Source organism: Canis lupus, chromosome 18 (assembly GCF_048164855.1).
Source record: "Canis lupus baileyi chromosome 18, mCanLup2.hap1, whole genome shotgun sequence".
Lineage (NCBI taxonomy): Eukaryota > Metazoa > Chordata > Mammalia > Carnivora > Canidae > Canis > Canis lupus.
Window position 1 is genome coordinate 25498928 of NC_132855.1, and position 20890 is coordinate 25519817.

General features: G+C 38.7%; 1 protein-coding gene across 1 annotated transcript in view; it reads right to left on the bottom strand.

Moving 5' to 3' along the window:
• Nucleotides 1–20890, bottom strand: part of DNAH11 (dynein axonemal heavy chain 11) — a 316619-nt gene that overhangs the window by 228747 nt on the left and 66982 nt on the right. The window contains 3 exon segments of the mRNA XM_072783813.1: nt 17299–17425; nt 18926–19017; nt 20024–20248. Of these exon segments, the coding sequence (XP_072639914.1) occupies nt 17299–17425; nt 18926–19017; nt 20024–20248 (444 nt within the window).

A 20890-nucleotide genomic window follows, 5' to 3' on the forward strand; every position in this document is an offset into this window, starting at 1 on the left:
ATAAAATGACCTGGATGGAGAAGTAGCCAGACACTGGCTGCATCATCAGGCATTAGATGGTAAATGCTTATCATAAAAAAGTTACCTATTTTTTTTTACTTGAAGATTGGACACTTACTAACTTCTCTGTACCATATACCTGTAGCAATCATCCTGCTGGAAATTTTGTGGTCATGTTTTTGAAATGCAAATATATACTTATACTATAAAAGGTCATTTACTACAAGAAAGCTGTGTTAAAGTATCTGAAAGGAAATTTTAAGTTACATACAACCATACTCTTGTGTGGGGTCTTATGTTTTGTGCACTTGCTTTGACACTTTAGTGAACCCTATGGTGTATTTGTTATATGAGGAAAATGGATATGATTTCCCCATTTTTAGTGATAAGGAAATTGAAGCTGAAATACTAGAGGACTTTATCAAGTTGGCATTACTAAAACTAAGTGGTTTTTAGATTTTAAACCTCCAAATCCAGGCCATATCTATGAAGTTCAAATTCTGGCACCATTAACTTTTATATCCTAAATATAGCATCTCCAAAGGAGCCTCCAATAGCATAGTGAACTCTACTGTAGGCCCCAGACTAACTGAAAAATACAACAAACCAAATCAAAAGACAGAGATCATCTTTTGTTCAGCCAGAGGCCAATGTGGAAATTAAAGCCTAATTGGAATACAGACTACCAGAAGAGGAATACTTGTCCATGTAGTTATGTCAGCACAGACCAGGACAGGGCTCTCCATCTAGAGGTCCTGGCACAGAGGACCGGAGAAGACAAAGTGCATTCTGGAGGTAGACTCACAAGGAAAACCATGAGGTGAGCCACTCTACCTCTTTTGGGGCAGACTGAATGGCAGAAAGTGAACCTGAGGCAGCATCAAGAATGGGAAAAAGAGGCCCCTCCTTACACATGATACAAATAAATGCTGCTGAGTGGAAAAGTTTGGTGTTCCTCAAAAAGTTCAACATAAAATGAAGACCCAGCAATTCCACTCCTAGGTATGTATTCAAAATATTTTAAAACAGGTATTTGTACACAAATGTTCAAATCCTTGTACACGAGTATTTACAGCAGTCTTATTCACAATAGCCAAAAGGTGGAGTCAACCCAAACGTCCAATGATGGATGGCTGGACAAAATGTGGCACATATGCACACAGGGATACTTTTCAGATACAAAAAGGAAAGAAGTTCTGTTATGTATGACCTGGATGAACCTGGAAACATCATGCTAAATGAAAGAAGCTCATCACAAAAGACCATACGTTGTATGATTCCGTTCAGATGAAATATCCAGAATAGATCAATCCATAGAGGCAGAAAGTACATTGATGGTTGCTAGGGGCTAGAGGGAGGAGGGGATGCAGAGTGACTGCCTGATGGGCATGGGGTTTTATTTTGGGGTGATGAAAATATTTTGGAACTAGAAAGAGGTTACGTTTGCACAACTCTGTTAGTGTACAAAATGCCACTGAATTGTACACTTTAAAATGGTTAATTCTATGTTATGTAAACTTTGTACCTCAATAGAAATGAAAGGTGCTGATAACCAGGAGATGGTTTAAAGCTATATAGCATTACCAGCCGCACATAGATGCCATCTCTGTCATGAGTTTTTCTTGAAATACAGTTTAACTGGACTTGAAAACTATCCCAATAGCACTTCTAGGAACAACACCAATCTGCTTAAATTTCCTGTGTGACAAGACCAACAACAATATTAGTAAGGAACTCCTTAAAGGTGATTTAATCTTTGAAGCTTTTGGCCTTAACATTTGTGCTGTATTTGCAGTTTTAGTATTAAAGGAATTCACAGCTAGAAATTGGAGTTTAAAACAGATGACTTTTTGAGACTCTCACTTACTTTAAAGGTAGACAGAGCAAGAGCTGATGATCAGTGCTTGGGTTATCATATCCTCCTTCATCCCTGTACATTACCCAGAGGACATTTATACACAGAAAGTGTCTCCAATAATCTAACAATTCACTGTCACAGCTGAAGTGGCCAGGAAGTACACAGATGTTTAATGGCTTCTACTGTGTAATGGGCCTAAATAATATTCAGGTGAAAAGCTGCAGGATAAATGAGACCTCAACTATTAGATACTCTCAGATATTACTGCTCTGGTGAGAAAACAGTTTCAAAAGGACTTCTAGTCTTGTAGTCTTTCAATCCCAGTGACCAGGAAATGCAAAACCCATGGCTTGCAGTGCTCCTATTCTTATCCCCGGCTTGTTTGAAGTTGGATGTTTTCATATCTTTCATAGTTTTCCATTGAAAACTTCTGAGAGAATACAGCTGTTTTGTTTGTTTTTTTAACTAATGGGGCCCTGGTGTCCTCCAATTTGTTCTATTCTATGAAGATTTCTTTGTATTTTTTAGCAGTAAAATATAATTCTTTACTAGTTTGATGTTAAGAATACCTTTATATAATTAAGAAGATCAGTGCTTTATAGGCCTATTTTTCTCACTAAAGAAATAGAAAGATTTGAACACTTCAAATCATAAATAATCAGAAATGTCATTATACCTTACACAGGTTTCTAAAAGGTTAGCAATAAAAGAAAGGTCATACTCCTTTTGAAATTTGGATCAGCTGCCAACATTTTATCCTTTGAGTTTTCAATGTCGTCAAATTTCTTTTAGAGTCTCTTTAATGTGAAGCTGTTTTAGAGAGAGAGGACTGGTATTTCCCACATTTCCCTTGGGACATTTTCATCCATTTTGGCACAACTGTGTTCATTTGTATCAGTATGTTCATTTTCACCAAAATCCTCTGGCTACAAATCTAGAATTTCCAAAATGGTAGAGAGCCTTCATTCCCAGTGAACATCTTCTGTAACTACATCTATCTTTAATACAAATTTAACTTTTAGCATGATCAATTTTCATTGCTGAAAATTTCATACAAAAATTTCATACAAAAATTTCATCGCTTTGCTAGGCTTCCAATTTTATTAAATTCCCTCCCTCAGTTAGGTGTATCCATAAAAATGTTACATGTTTCATCACTGAGGACAGGGAGGTAACACACTATATGCTTTTGATACCTGTGTTTACGCAGAGTAACAGATGCGTGATGGCCAGTCATGGACAGACTTCAAAAGGTCTATCTTAAATGCCCATAAGGTATGATGCACATTTGTTATTCACTCAGTAATTTTTGTAAAGAACTATCAATGAAATCTATGTCTTTTGCAATTACTCGCATTTAATATATACCGTAGTAACTTAACTTGAACCATGTTGTTGGGGCACTGGTGTTATTTAACCAATCCTTGGTAACTGAAATATCTATACATGGGAACTGTGCACAGGAAGATCTCCCAATGAAAGAAATCTTAAAAATCTCTTAAGATTTTAACTTATAAATGAGTTAATATTTTTAACTAATTAAAAAATAACAAAGTAATTAAAAAAATATAAACTCATTTATGTAATTTTATAATGTAAGATGAAAACCAATACAGTGATCACATCAGCTGATCTACCCTATGTTCACCTAGAAAACAAAGGCAAAGAAAAATGAAATTACTATAGCTTATTATTACATTCTTAAAGCTTACCACTTGCTTTTTGTCTGTATCTAATTTCATATTGGCTCCATCTATGAAAGATGCCTCTGCTGATTAACTGAGATAAACATAAAAGCCCAGTATCACTCCTGGCATGGAGAGTGCTTCAAGATTTATTCCTGTAGTCATTAACTCATCTATTCATATTTATGGATAAGAGCTTTGGTATGAGTCATAATAGTAAGATAATTATGGTAAGAGTCATGATGATAATGTTTGTATGGACATAAGTAATGTCCAAAATGCAGGCAGTCCTGTCCATTGTCAATATTATCCCTCTAGAATAAGATGAAAATGAGTCTGTAATTTGTATAGAAACAACAATTTAAGCCAATCTGTCAAAATGTTACTCTTTTGTTTAAATATTACTCCATATCAGTGACAGTGTACAGGGAAATGCACATGCAACATCATTCAAAGTCTCAATCTGCAAAAAATTCCTAGAAGGTGATTAAATCAATTATGGCAGGGGCACCTGGGTGGCTCAGTGGTTGAGTGTTTGCCTTTGGCTCAGGTCGTAATCCTGGGGTCCTGAGATTGAGTCCCACATCGGGCTCCCCACAGGGAGCCTGCTCTGCCCATGTCTCTGCCTCTCTCTCTGTCTCTCTCATGAATAAATAAAACCTTAAAAAAGATTATGGCATATTCATACAATGAAACCTTTTATTGACACTAAACATACTGTAGAAGAACATTCCAATTTTGATTAAGTATATAAGACATAAACATAGACACATTAAAAACTACAATCATTCAAAAATAGTATCTAGCAGTGTATTATTCTGATCTACATTTTTCATATTTTCAATAATGGATGCAATTACTTACATAATCCAAAGACACTAAATTAGTTTTTTATAAATTTTGTACATCACTATAGTCAATACTAGGTAAGACACTGTTTTTACTAAAATGCTTTTACTAGTTTGCTTTTACTAAAAATAAGATATTTAATATTTTTCCATTTGACTCTCCACTTATGAATATAACTTGGACATATATAGATCACTGCTGATTCTATTTAACATCTTTAGCATGCATACAAAAATTTATATATAGTCACAATACAAGTGCTGAATTTTTAAATAACCTTTTCAAAGTTGAGAGAAGTAAAAAGAATCATGTGTGTACATCTTAAATAAATTTTAGCAAAGTGAACACAACACTTGTAATCACCAACAATTAAGAAACAGGATATATATGCGCCCAGAAAACACTTCATATCCCACGATAGCCACTCATCTCTCCTCTCAAAAATGGACATTATCTTTAGATAATGTAGATTCATACAATATGTACTTTTGTGTCTACCTTCTATAATTCAACATTATGTTCATGAGATTTACTCATGTTATTAGGTGCAGCACTAGTTTGACTTTTTCCATTGCTCTGTGGTATTCCACTGTAGGAATGTTAACACAATTTATTTATCCATCCTACTGTTAAGGGACATTTAGACTCTTTGTAGTTGGGCCTATGATGAATAATAATGATGTAGCTATGAAAATCCTTGTATACATATTTTTGGTCCACATATGTATACACTTCTTCTGAGCATACACTGAGAACAGAAAATGCTGGAAAATAATGTATTCTTATATTCATTTTTATTAGACACTGTTACATAGATTTCCTGAGAAGTCATATCAATTTATAATCCCACTGGCTAGATAGGAATATCTCCCTGTTCCACATTCTTGCCACTAGTTAGTATTGGCTCTTTCATTTTAGCCTTTTGGTGGGTTTGATCTCGGTATCTTGTTGTGTGAGTGTATGTGTTTTTCTAATCCCAAGTCACGTCAAAGCCTGAGGAACTAAATGTGCAAACTGACAACAGGGGGAAATAATAATTCATGATATTCTCATCAATCCCCCTGTATTCAATGACATCAGAACAATGCCACAGTTGTTATCCAGGTAGCTGCAGCAAGGAAAACAAAAACAAAACAAAAAAAAGCAAAGAAACCAGAAAAGACTAGTTCCATGGGTTGGCAGTTTGATAGTCATTTTCTTGTTTTGTTTCTAAATTTCAAGTAAAATCTTTTACTTTAAATCAGTAGTAGCATGTAAAAGTCCTCGAGATTGGTGAATGTATATTCACGTATTTACACATGTATATGTAAATACCAGCTAATGTGTTTTAATTTGCTTCTGCAGTGTAATTAACTACTCCAAAGTTCAGTGGCTTAAAACACCAACAACCTCTTTGCTCACAGCTCTGTGTGTCAGCTTTTGAGATGAGATGCTTCAGCTGGTCTGTGATCATTTGTGGTTCGCTTGTGATCCATGGCTTCTCTCACGTAGGTGCTGGTAACCCAGCTGGTAGCTTGGGCACGGGCATGTGCTTACCATCCAGCAGGCTAGCCTCGGATCATTCATGACATGGTAGTCAGAGGTTTCTGAAAGCAGCCATAAAGTATGCCCTCATGTGCATGAGCTTGTCCAACCTCTTGCTAAGGATACCTCGGGCCAAAACAAGTCACGTGGCAATACACATGGAGCTACAAGCTCTAGCCCAGATGAAAACACACCATCACACTGAAAGGGCATGGATCCATGGAGGGGAAGAATTTGTGGATGTTTTTATAATATTATAAGTACTTGTCTTGTTTCTTTACGTACTTTTACATGCTTGGTTTCGTGCTCAGAAACCAGAGATAGTACCTATTCTTTTCCCAGTTTGGTATACAAGGAAACTGATGTTCAGAAAAGTAAAGTAGTAACATAGCCACCAAGCAACAGAACCAGGATTTGAGCTGATCTAGGATTTCAAGGTCTCTGTTTTTTTTATCTTCTGCTTTCTGATGGATGGCTGGTATGCCTGTTTTGTCTACTTCCATACAATTAACATTTCAATGCTCACAATTTTTGTGTAGATCCCGATTTCCATCTGGTATCATCTTCCTTCTGCCCGAAGCACTTCCTTTAAGATTTCTTGTATTGCCAGTCTGCTGGTGATGAAATCTTTCAGCTTTTGAATGTCTGGAAACATCTTTATTTTGGCTTTACTTTTAAAAGATATTTTCATTGGATAAAGAACTGTAGGTGGATTTTTTTCCTTTCAGTACTTTAAAGCTGTTGGTCCACTATTTTCTCATTTGCATTGTGAAGCCTTTCATCATGCTTACATTTACTCCTTTGTACATAATGTGACTTTATGGATGATCTTTGGATTTCCTTATCACTGGTTATGAACAATTTGAGTAATCTGATACAGTTTTCTTTGTAGCTTCTGTTTGGGTTCACTGAGCTTAAAGCTATGTATGACTACTTTTTCATCAAGTGAGAAAACTTTTAGCTGTTTTACCACCAATATTTTTTTCTGTCTCCTTTCCTCTGCTTGTGGATGTCCAACATACACATATGGAACTTTCTTTTCTTTTCCCTATCTCCATTTTTTTTACTATACAAATATAGATGTAACTTTCATGTTTCTGTCTGCTAATCCCAATGTTTGTATCATTTTTTAAGTTTTTTTTAAATTTATTTATTCATGAGCAACACAGAGAGAGAGAGAGAGAGAGAGAGAGAGAGAGGCAGAGACACAGGCAAAGGGAGAAGCAGGCTCCATGCAGGGAGCCCGACGTGGGACTCGATCCCGGGTCTCCAGGATCATGCCCTGAGCTGCAGGCGGCGCCAAACCACTGCGCCACCGGGGCTGCCCTGTATCAGTTTTGATTGATTGGTTTCCTCATTATGAGAGTGAAATATTCCTGACTCTTTCCATGCCCTGTCATCTTTAATGGTATGTCACACATTGCGAAGTTACCCTGCTTGGAATTGAATATATTTTTATTCCTAACTTCTTGAGTTTGTTCTGGGATGCAGTTGAATTACTTGGAAACAGTTTGGTCCTTTTGGGTCTTGCTTTTAAGATTTGCTTGGAAGAACTGGCATAGTGTGTAATCTAGTGCTGATTATTCCCACTGCTAAAGACTCTAAGAAGCCCCTCTAAAAGTTTCTGGGGGTTCTCTCTCCATAGTTCTTTCCTCTTTGGTACTCCGTTCTGCCAACTAGCTAAATTGCTCTCCTTGGACTCTCAGCTCTGAGCCCTCAACTCTGTGAGCCCATCAGATGCTTCCTGGTTCCCCCTTCCTGTACCATGCCTGGAAACTCACTCAGGGAAGCAATTGGAACCATCACAGAGCTCTTTTGCTCCAAGTCTGTCATGAATTGCTATCCTCTGTTGTCTGTTGTCCAGTGTTTAAAAAAGTCTTATTGCCTATATTTTGTCAAAGTTTGGGGTTCTTTGAAGAAGGTGGGTAAATCTAGCTCCTGCTACTCCATCTTGGCCAGAAGCACAAGTGTATCTTTCTTTGTTTACTTTGCATCTCTCTGCTGACTTATGAAGTCAAGCAACTCTCCCTGTTTACTGGTCATTACAATACCTTCTTTTGTGAACAGCCTGGTTATGTATTCTATCCACTTTTATATCGGATTATCGATCTGTCCTCATTTCTTTGGATGTAGGAGCTGCATATTCTGCATAAGAGTCTTTTGTTTGTTTGAGGCATTGCTAACATCTTCCCCACTTTGTAGCTTATACTGTTAGTGCCTCAACAGTATCCTTCGATAAGGCAGTTTTCAACTTTAATACAGCCAAACCGGTCAGCCTTTCCCCTACACTCAATAGTTTCACGCCCAACTTAAGAAATTTCTGCTTAAAAATAGTCCTTTCTTGTATGTTATATATTTCATTGAACCTTTCATTTTTACATCTACATTCCCCTAGAATTGATTTTTTTAGATACAGTATGTGGTAGATGCCCCCTTTTCCCATCCCTGCACATTTATATCCAAATGACCTCAGAACCGTTCATTGTCTGTCATAGATTCTAGGCACAGCATCCTCCTTGGTGATGCCGGATACTAGTTTTTATTTTTTCTCCTGCTTTTAGTTCCACAATCCTGATGAAAGCTCTGATCAGCTTTTCAGACTCTGTTATGTCTTGTAAATAGCCAAATGTTGCCAAGGGAACATCAGGCAAATCTCTCTATGGTTTCTTTCTGCTCACATATTAGCCTCTGAACTCTGGACTATTCTTCGATGCTCCTTAAGAACTCTGTGAAGCATTTAAACAGATCTAGTTAACTATTTTACCCAGCTATTCTACTTGTTCTCAGAATCAGAATGCACAGTACTCTGTGAAAAGCTCATCTCTTACAGCCAGAAGCCCCGCCAACTCAATTTAAGCGGAAGCTGAGCAACTTCTATCAGGTGATACCAAACAAAGGCTAGGACCAGGAGTTCTAGTTGCTACAGCAAGACTGAAAACTCCTTGGTGGCATTATTCCACATTTATAAGACTTAATTTTTGGATCTCATAACATTAAGGTGATATTTTATTTCTACATTGTAATACCCCTGATTTTGTAGAAGTTTCAATTGGCTGTGGAAAGAATTCCAATGAAGGGGTGGTAAACAAAAATCTAAGCAGTGACAAACACACTCGCAAAATGAACAACAAAAAACGATCTGTTTGAGGCTAACCATTTGGTCTACCATTTGAGGTTAACCGTATATTAAGTATTTTGTTAGGATAATCAAGGATAATCCCCATGGGATATATAATTTATAACACTTAAAATTAGATGGTCTATTTTCTTGCCACGCACCTAAATGCCTGTCCTTTTGAGCATGAGGCTGCCCTTATACGAAGGCATCCATTTACAACATGATGTAGTCCCAGACTATACCATGTGAATCTGCTCTCATATGGCCATTTCTATGACAAACTATACTCATGTGAGCAGCTTCTTTTCCTCACAATCGACTTGAAGTTCCAGAGACAATGGCAAGATGGTCGAAACCATGACCATCTGTGCCTGTTTCCCTCTCCTTCCTCTTCCCCACTGCATCCTCAGTCCCCAGCCTCAACTCAAGGGCAACCCTTCCCTCCACTTATCTCACAGCCCTCTAGTTTTCTACTTCCTCTAAGAAGTTGCAACTTTTTATAGATTGTATTTCAACTAAAACTCATTCACTTTTACATGCCCTCCACTCACCACTTGAATTTTGAGCCCTTTTCACCTTAGTTGTTGAAGGAAGGCTAATCCCATGAGAAAAGACAGCAACACACTATGAGTGACTGTTGGGCTCCACCATCCTGATTTCTGGAATTCATATGGTGAGACATATTCACTCAATGGAGCAAACACTATACAGAAACACACTGTGCTTGTGGAAATGAAGGGTCTTACATACATACCCTGAAGATCCAGCAGGGCTTTCTGTCACCTAATATCAAGCCCATGCCTCATAAGCACCTTTCAAAATGCCCATATTTCTAGTCCATTAAAGGTATCAGTTTAATGCAATCACTGAAAATTTGGGCATTTCTTAATAGACAAATTGGCAGATTTCCTCTTATGCAGATTTGGGTTGACACTACTGAAGGACATTTCTTGATGAAAACATTAAACATTTCGTAAATATGTATTCCTGACTTTCTCACTTTATTTTTTTAAAGATTTTATTTTGGGGCCCTTGAATGGCTCAGTTGGTTAAGCATCTGCCTTCAGCTCAGGTCACAATCCCAGGGTCCTGGGATTGAGTCCCACACTGGGCTCCCTGCTCAGCGGGGAGCCTGCTTTTTCCTCTCCATCTGCTGCTCCTCCTGCTTGGGCTCTCTCACTCTCAAATAAATAAATAAATAAAATCTTTAAAATATATATATATTTTTAAGTTATCTCTACACCCAATGTGGGGCTTGAACTCATAACCCCACAATCAAGAGTCCCATGATCTACAATAGAATCAGCCAGGTGCCCCCTGATCTTCTCATTTTAGAGAATGCACCGTGGCCTCGATTTCCCCAACAGTGGAATCCTAGTGGCCACATTAAAACAAGTAAAAAGAAACAGGTAAAATTAATGCATTTTATTTGACCTAGTATATCCAAAATACTTTCAACATATAATAAAAAAATTAGATATTTTACATTCTTTTCTTCATAGTTAATTTTGCAAGTCAGGTATATATATTTATAGCACATCTCAATTTGGATTTTTCTTTTTTCTTTTTTTTTTTTAAAGATTTTATTTATTTATTCATGAGAGACACAGGAGAGAGAGGCAGAGACACAGGCAGAGGGAGAAGCAGGCTCCAAGCAGGGAGCCTGATGTGGGACTTGATCCCAGGTCTCCAGGATCACACCCCGGGGCTGAAGGCTGCGCTAAACCGCTGAGCCACCAGGGCTCCCCTCAATTTGGATTTTTCATCACAAATACTTGATCTGTATATCAATTTCATAAAATATACTGTTGCAAAAGTAGATTTATATGGTCAAGTTGTTCCAAACACATTTACGCTTTCCAGTGACTGAATCAAATGTCATTATTTATTTATTTTATAAATTTATTTTTTATTGGAAATGTCAGTATTTAAATTTAAATCAATTAAAATTTATTGAACTTAAATATTCAGTTCCTCAGGGGCACCTGGATGGCTCAATCATTTAACAGTCTGACTCTTGATTTTGGCTTAGGTCGTGATCTCAGGGTCATGAGATCGAACCCCTGCTTAAGATTCTTCCTCTCCCGCTCCACCCCTGTGCTTTCACATGCTCCCTCTCTTTAAAAAAAATCAATAAAAATAAAAAATAAAAATTTCCGTTTCTCAGCCACATTTTTTTAAAGATTTTATTTATTTATTAATGAGAGACAGAGAGAGAGAGGCAGAGACACAGGCAGAGGGAGAAGCAGGAACCGTGCAGGGAACCTGACGCGGGACCCGATCCCGGGCCTCCAGGATCAGGCCCTGGGCTGAAGGCGACGCTAAACCGCTGAGCCACCTGGGCTGCCCAGCCACCACATTTCAAGTGCTCCATGGCCACGGCTGGTTCATGGCTACCCCACATTAGACAATACAATGTAGCACATTCCTTGCAAGTTTGTCTTTCTTTAGTATAGATCCATCATGGAGAAGCTTTCACTCATCAGGCAGTGGACAAGCAAAGAAAAAAATGTGTAAACTCTTCAAGAACAAAGGGATCTTTCAAATTATTAGGATTCAGTGGCTAAAAACATCTTGACTACACAAAATTTTCAGCTATTTGAAGGCACTGTGTAACAAAGGGACTGTTATTCCAACTGCCTTTAACCACTACACCAGCCACTTGAAAAATATAAAAGGATGCTTTTCTAAAGGGGGAAAAAAAATCAAAGGATGTGAATAATGAATGTGTAACTTCAAACCAGTTGCACATAACTATTGCACCATGCCAATGAATCCTGCAACTACACCTTTAAGTTTGTATCTCCACAGGCAACTACCAGAGATTTTGATCACTGAAGTTAAACAGGGCCCACACACAAGTCCTTTAGATCGTTCATGCCATTGGGAGGTCAGGGTGCATTCTGGAAGGAGAACATCTTTAAAACGTGATCTTAACCAAGCTCCCCATCAGCTAACAATCACCGAAGCCTCTCAGGACACTGATTTCATCCCTCTGGCATTCCCATTCACTTGGGAATTTCTGCTTACTGGATGGAGGCTGTAGTGGTATCAGACCTCCCGGGCTGAATTGTTCAGGCTGATCGAGTTCCATAATTAACTGCAGAAACTCCCACTCTGAACCAACACTCTTAAATTCAGTGTGGCGAGTGGAAGAAGGTGCCTGAAGAATTCAAGTCATTCACAAGATGTCAACATGAGTTATCTACCCACAAAGGGTTTCTTTCCTGGCAAAACTTCCTTGTTATGCCACAAGCTGCAGTTGCCATATTATTTTGGTCACACTACAGGGAACACATTCAGGAATCTAAGGACCAAAGGCAAAGACGAAAAGTGGTGGCTGGTGGTCCAAAATGGATTCTGATATTGGAAAGGACGTAAGAGTATAGCAAGGCCAGACTATTTGTCTTAACTGCCAAAACCACTGACTTTTCCCTAGTAAGAGACCAAGAATTCTGAGTGTCTCTTCACTTTGCAGAAGCACTTGAGGGGAAAGCAGCAGACTGAGACTCTAGAGGACTCTAGCTCCTTCTTGATTTCCTGCCCACTTTAGTCACTCCTGACCGGTCATCTGCACCACAGAGGAAGGGAAATACTTTTTTCTAATAATGTACTTTTACTAATGGTGGGATATGATTTTATGTAAATATGAATTGTTAGAAGTTTCATTTAATGTAACTACAAGATCTCAATGAAATCACTTTTTGAGCACAATTATATCAAAAATCCTTTCAAAATGCTCAACATCACTCAGCATCAGGGAAAATACAAATCAAAACTATGATGAGATACCACCTCACACTAGTCAGAATGGCTAAAATAACAAGTCAGGAGGGCAGCCTGGTGGCTCAGCAGTTTAGCACTACCTTTGGCCCAGGGTATGATCCTAGAGACCCAGGATCAAGTCCCACGTCAGATCAAGTCCCACGTCAGGCTCCTGCATGGAAGCCTGCTTCTCCCACTGCCTGTGTCTCTGCCTCTCTCTCTCTGTGTCTCTCATTAATAAATAAATAAAATCTTTAAAAAAAAATAACAAGTCAGGAAATGACAAATATTGGTGAGGATATAGAAAAAGGAGAACCCTCTCACACTGTTGGTGGGAATGCAAGCTGGTGTAGCCACTCTGGAAAACAGTATGGAGGGTCCTCAAAAAGTTGAAAACAGAGCTACTCCATGACCCAGCAACTGCACTACTAGGTATTTACCCAAAAGATACTAATGTAGTGATCTGAAGGGGCACCTGCACCCCAGTGTTTATAGCAGCAATGTCCACAATAACCAAACTATGGAAAGAGCCCCGCTGTCCATCAACAGATGAATAGATAAAGATGTGGTACATTTACAATACCACTACTACTCAGCCATCACAAAGAATGAAATCTTGCCATTTCCAATGATGTGGATGGAACTAGAGACTATTACATTAAGCAAAATAAGTCAGTCAGAGAAAAACAATTACCATATGATCTTACTCATATGTGGAATTTAAAAGACAAAGGATCATAGGGGAAGGGAGGGAAAAATAAGACAAAATCAGAGAGGGAGATAAACCATAAGACTCTTAATCATAGGAAACAAACTGAGGGTTGCTGGAGGGAAGGGGGTGGGGGATGGAGTAACTGGGAATAAGACTGATAAGGGGCACCTGGGTGGCTCAATCGGTTAAGGGTCTGCCTTTGGCTCAGGTCATGATCCCAGGGTCTTGGGATTGAGCCCTGCATTGGGCTCTCTGCTCAGTGGGGAGACAGCTTCTCCCTCTCCCTCTGCTGTTCCCCTCACTTGTGCTCTCTGACATTCTATCAAACAAAAAAAGACTTAAAAAAAAAAAAAAGGCTGATGAATCACTGAACTTTACCTCTGGAACTAATAATACACTGTATGTTAATTAATGGAATTTAAATTTTAAAAATGCTCTGGAATTAGAGGGCAAATTCACTGAGTAAAAAAGAAAAAATTTAATCCTTGCAAGAGCTGGCAGGTCAGGACATCTATAAACCATGTTTACATTGTAGCCACATGGCTGGACCCTTTTTTTTTTTTTCCTGAAGATTTATTTATTTGGCCACGGGTGGGGTGCAGTGGTGGTGCAGAGGGAAATGGACAGAGTCCCAAGCAAAGACTCCTTGCTGGGTGTGGAGCAGGACTTGGGGGCTTGATCTCATAATCAAAATCATGACCTAAGCCAAAACCAAGAGTTGGATGCTTAACCAACTGTGCCACCCAGTCACCATCTCTGGACCCTTTTGCTGGTAAAGAGCAACATCTGCCTCCTTTGGTTAGCACAAGGTAGACAACACTGCCAGTGGCACAGCATAGATGTGAGCAATTTTGGAGAACTCTGTGCTGTGATCTTAATATTCAGCCTCATTTTGATTTAAAATCTTTTTAATGTCTTATACTACCCTAGTCACTCATTAGGGAGTGGTAGCAGTACTAGGACTGAGCAATGTACCTGAACTGGAGATTTAGAACTTTTGATTAAAATGCTAGGAGGAGGGGTGAGAGCTTCCACAGTGAATCTCACAGATGTGAGAGAACATACTAATATTAAAGTAATACTGAAAACGTAAAAAGAATGATCTAAAAGGTACATCTTTGAAGGGTGTGTATATATATATATATAAAACCAACTCATCCTGTAACTTAGGAAGGATAATTAAAAAAAAAAAAAGTTGGCATCAGGGATGCATGTACCAGTGAGCCAACAGTTTGTCTGGCTAGGGCATGAAGCATTTTTTGATTCTTTGGATCAAAGAATCAAAATGCGTATGTGCATGTTCTGAAGATGGCAAATATGGGTTAGGACAGGTGAGGTTCTCCAGAGCCTGTAAGATATATCTCAACCCCTTACCATCTTCTACTTCCACACACCCTTTCTCCAGCAAGTACTGCAGGGAGGAGGGAACTGGGGTAGCTGTGTCACACCTGCAAGTTATCAGCCCACGAGGGGATGCTACGGCTTTTCCTCACTCCCGACGGGGCAGGACTGCTTTGCCCAGCCCCCATCCTTAAAGCTATTCAAGTGAGAGGGGTGTTGGGAGAATCACTCGTAGAAGCTACAGGTGTCTTCAGGACATGTCCCTTGTTGGCCATCTGCTGAGGTGGAAAATGAGAAAGATATAACCCAATGGCTGATTTCACTGATTTCAGAGCAATAATTGGAAGCATCAAGACAGAGCTAACTCTGAAGTATATATATATCCCCTAGGAGATTGCCCCCTGCCCCCTGAGAACTGGCACCCATTTTTCACAAGAGACCCAACATGTGGACACTTACTGTTGGGGATAGAGAACAGTCCATCATTGCTGTTGAAAGAATCCATCAGTGCTGGTGAAAGTATGAAGAAATGCTATTGACTGGCTGATGACAACCCTACCCTTCTCCATGATAACTGAGTGGGAAGAGGATATATGATAAAATAATCAGTGTCTCCCTCTGCCAACTCCAAATTTATTATGTGAAAGCCGGGCCTCAACAGAGATAAGATTGATTTTTAACTAGACCTTGCTGAACTGCCTTTGGTTTATTTTCTTTTTAATAAGAAAAAGAGACCAGGTTGTAAGATACCTACCTAGAGTGTTATGAAGGGGTCTGCTACTCAGTTCAAGGGCATTCACCAGGGCACATTTGTGATTCATAATCATAGAAAATAACACTTCTTCATGTCTGTATTCCCTGTCATTAATACTGTTCAATAAACCAGTCACACACATATTTATTATGTTTAAAGAATGTAATTAAAAGAAAAACAATGTTACCTATTTACAATGTATGCATCTCTCTTCTAATTTACGCACTGAGAATTCAGAATTGTAAGTATTTTGGATTTGAAAATCTTTAGGAACATATACCTGTAATGGAATATGATACCTTCTATCTCAGTCATGTGCGAGGGTCCAGCTGCTGGTCATGAGAATGTTCCCAGGAGGCTACTGAAGCTTAAGTGTGATTCTGACCACTCTCTTTGAGACTAATTAAAAAACAAAACAAAACAAAAACACCTCAAACATCCAATTGTGTGATACGTAAATGAGAGATGGATATATGGAGTTGCTAGCCAATGTCATCAAAGGGATTTTATTTACAAAGCCATCTGGAAGTTACACAGATATAGGAAACTGGAACTGAGGCTGGCTCTGGAAATACTGCCCAAGTTAAACTAACAACTCTGTCATTAATAGCATGACTGCCAGCAACAAGAGCCATCCCATCAAATTTAGGTTCAGAGAGAAATGAGGAATCCGAGAGAAATAATCACGATAAACACCATGTCCAAAGAACAGTAGAATCCAGCAAACTGTAAAGAGATACATATTCCAAAGACAATGCATGAAAATATCCAGAGAAAGAACATGGAGAGAAATCCTCGATGATAAAGCACAACTTGTAGCTTTGCAATAATCTTATATACAGTCCATCCTCGAAGGAAGAGCCTATGTCAGCTGTCCCCACGAAAATACCTAAATGCATGTGAGCAACTGAAGAGATGCAAGTCCAAGGCAACTCCTCTCAATGTTTACAGGAAGGAGTGCTTTGGGATTGGTACCAAGTCTGTTCTGTGATCTGAACCCTCAGATTACAAAAGATAACAGCTGTTTTTATTCGCTTTAAATACTGATGGGTGTTATGCTGTTCCTGCACAGGCAGGGTTACGTTACAGGGTTACATGGATGATGAGCATGACAAGACACCAGTCCACCGCTGGCACCACTTAAGACCAGTCCAACTTAATCATTATGAAAGTGACTTGCGAGTCAGGGAGCAGTAGGAGACCCAGCCGTGGTCTTGTTCCAAGTGACCCATTCTGCCCTAGGAAAGCTGTTAACCAGGCAACAGATGCTCCAGCCCCTGTCTGAGAATTCTGGGGTATTCGGAGCCAGTGTTTCTGCCAATAACTCCTTGCAGGTCCCTAAGCCTTGTACGTTTGGTACCCTTTTCCTTTACTGAGGACCTAGTTCCTTTTTTTTTTTAAGTATGCTCCATGCCCAGTGGGGGGTTTGAACTCATGACCCTGAGATCAAGACCTGAGCTGGTATCAAGAGTGGGACGCTTCACTGACTGAGCCATCCAGGTGCCTCATGGACCTAGTTCCTTTAGCACCAGCTTTGACTTCCCTCTGTTGCTGCACTACAACTTTTTATTGCCCGTTTTCTAGTTCCTGACACATGTAACATGGTAGGTGGCATCTGACAATGACAGAGAAACTATAGCATTCCTTAGCTACTGTAGTCAAACAGGAGACTTCCAAAAAAATATACATTACCTGTTTAGGCTGAGCTCCCTTTGAGAGGATGTCAAGTAAGTCTGCAGAAGAGATGAAATAGAACCGTGGGAAAGCCACACGCTTAGTCTCTAGGTACTCAGCAAGAGCTTTTTCACAAAGAGAAAGCCTATGGGAATGAAATATCTTTTTAAGCGTACCTTGTCCATTCAGTTATTAAAACATCAACAAAACGAAACCCAGCTCTTCTCATCTGTCCACTCACAACAATAAGCTTACTGTCTAACACATAGCCTGACTTCACCTCTTTGACACTATGATCTTTTTTGTGATAAATCTATAAGTCATGCCAAGTTGGAGGAGACAGTTACACATACCATGGGCTGAGGCTAAATAGAGTATTAGACTTAGGTTGATGTCATTCCTCACCTTTTTTTTTAATGATTTATTTAATTTGAGAGAGAGAGAGAGAAGGAGGGAGGAACAGAGGGAGAGGGAGAGAATCTCAAACAGACTCCCAGCAGAGCATAGAGCCTGATGCAGGAGTCGATCTCAAACCCTAAGACCACAACCTGACCCGAAATCAAGAGCCAGACACTTAACCAACTGAGTCGCCCAGGTGCCCCAGTCCTCACTTTTCTTAATGACATTCCTACTCAGCAAGGGCAACTAGGTTTAGCATCACTCATTCTGAGCACAAAATGCATTGGTTAAGATGTATTTGGTTCAAGGTCTTCCTTTACCCACTGAATGCCTACAAAACACAAGTGGCTTCAGCTCTCTCTGGTATTTGGGGGAGTCCTAACAGAATCATTTCTGCTTTATTGTTCTTAGCAGAGATGACCCAGAGACCAAACTCCCAAACCCCCAAGGTCACTAAGAAGTAATTAACTTCTGGGGCACCAGGCTGGCTCAGTCAGAGAGCATGTGACTCTTGATCTCAGGATTCTGAGTTCAAGCCCCACATGGGGTATAGAAATTACTTACATAATTTAATTCCGTGCAGATCCACCCTTTTAAAATTATGGCTAACTTATCACTAGAAACTTCAAGATTATGAAATAATTTTGCTTACATAATATTCATTTTTATCTAGAGCTCTTCTCTACTTTGCAATACAAAGTGATCAAAATTCTGTACAAACCTCTTCTTTTAGTAGCTGGTTGCCTATTTTTAATCAAAAGCCAGAATATTCTTACCACCACTAGCTGTGTAGACTTCTATGCGAAATTACAAATGGCCCTTAAGGATTTCCTAAGTACTAACGTGCATTCTAAGAATAATTTCTAGTATAAACTAAATACAAAATAAACGACTTGAGATTACTAAGCACAATCCAAGTTCCTGGAATAGAGTAGATGCTTAATAAATATTTGCACAATACTTCAATAAAAGAAGTGATTAATGCTCTTGATAATATTTCAATTTTACTACTATGATAGTCCTTTCAGGAAAGAGAAATGTATTTGATTTACATTATATACATACCATCTATTATGCTCAAGGCAACTAGACAACTATAAACAAGACTAAAGTAATTTGGTACTGGTGTGTCTACAGTAACACGATGCTAGATACTATAAGATACTTAAAAGCAATCTCATAAAAATTTAACAAATTGATCACTTTATAGTTATAGTTTTATAGTTTACAGGTATAGTACACTTACCTGTACTGTAAGTCTTTAAGTTTTTCATAGAGATTAGGTCTGCATGTTGCATCTAGAACATTCTTTATTTTAGCTGTCTTCAACATTAAGTCCTGTATGAAAGTATAAGATGGAGCCATTGATATTAGAAATTACTTTATTCCATCTTTCACCCATTTGGGGAATTTAAAAATGAGGAACAAACTGTAAGAGAGTAAAGTTAAAGAGACTTCCAACACCATGTCTATTCACTTTTGCTTTAAACTTTTAGCTAAAGGTCAAAAACCAAGTATAATCACACAATTCTTATCAAAATAAATCTGATGGGCATCATCACCATTCTGCGTCAAACAAACAAAAAGAATAGAGAACCCAGAATCTTCAAAAGTACATTCACTTATGAAAATGTGACGAAATCAATTCTTTCTTTCTTAAAAGTTAAAATAGTAGCCCTCTGGGTAGTGTTCTTTACATAAGAATAAAAAAATAGTTATTCGTTTCTCTATAAAAAGATATAGCCATTATTCTTTGCTGGATGTCTTTCAAGTCCTTCATCACCATCATATGCACATCTGTGTGTTTTCTGTGGCTCTTAGGAAATAAACAGGTAACTAGTGGTATTGTGACTGGCATGCCCTCTGCAGTATTCACTTCACTAAGATGACCGTTATCAGTCAGCAACCTGCGGTTTAAGGGAAACATAAGACCTGCTGCTTCTTATATGGCCAGAAGCTAAAAATGGTACTTACGTTTTTAACTGGTGGAAAAAAGTCAAAAGCTGCTTAATATTTTGTAGAACACGAAAATTATAAGAAACCCAAATTTCAGTGTCCATAAGTCAAGTTTTATTGGTGCATAGCCACACCCATTTGTTTACTTAATGTGTTTTCTTTCACACTACAATGGCAGCATTAAGTGGTTGTGACAGAGACCATACACAACCACAGAGCCTGAAATACTATTATCTAACCCTTCACAAGAAAGAGCTTCCCCATTCACTTCCTAAAATGCAAAGGGGTATTTTTATAAATACAATGCCCCAAATCATGGTTCTTTACAAGATTTTCATATTGTTTGGAAAACCTTGCTAGGATAGAAAACAGTCTATCTTCTATGAACCTTAAATTCAGCATCTACTCCATCGAATCTTCTAGCATCTTTCACAAGCTGGATTCGAATGTCTTCTGAACAAACAAAGATGCTTTCCAGGTGAGACCAAGTTCGCTGGACTTCCATCCAAGTAAAGATGACCAAGTCAGCTATGTTTAATTTATTTTGCCAGCTTATCACTTGTTCAATAAAATATTCCACATACTTGCTTTGAAGCAGACTCTGCAACTGAACCTAAGAGAAAGACAGAATTTTAAATAACAGGTCAGTCGGGAGACGAAGTGCCATGAGGGAGGGACCATACCTCTTCCTGGATTCCTATGAACTAGCATGCAACACCTGGAACAGGCATTCAGTATTTGCTAAATAAATCAATTAATGGCATTAAATACTCATACTGCATTTTTTTCCCAAGGGAAAAAAAAATAAATGCAAGTAACTGCATTTCCTGTGTCTTCCTCAAGAAGACCATGTATTCTCTTTGCAGGCAGAAAAAAATACTGTGTTCCAGGGGGCAGCTTTAGGAATTACATTTTATTTCTTCATCTTTTCTCATTCTCTCCTTGGGGTCCCTGCATATTAATCATTGCAAGGTTATAAATATTTTTCCCCAATACTGAAAAAACAAAACCAATTTCTCTGCAACTTCCTAAGCCCTCAGCTGCCCACTTTTCCTCTCATGTTGCTTGACTACCAAGCATTGATGCTGAGCAGTCTGATGAGCACTTGTCACCATCCTCTGAGGTTGAAATCTCAGAAAATTGCTGAGTAGAAAGGCCTCTTCTCATTCCCTTTCACCTCTAAGTATTTAATACATTTGACTCTTCTCCCCCACCACCAATTTTATTAAGCTATTACAGACATGAAGTTTAAAGT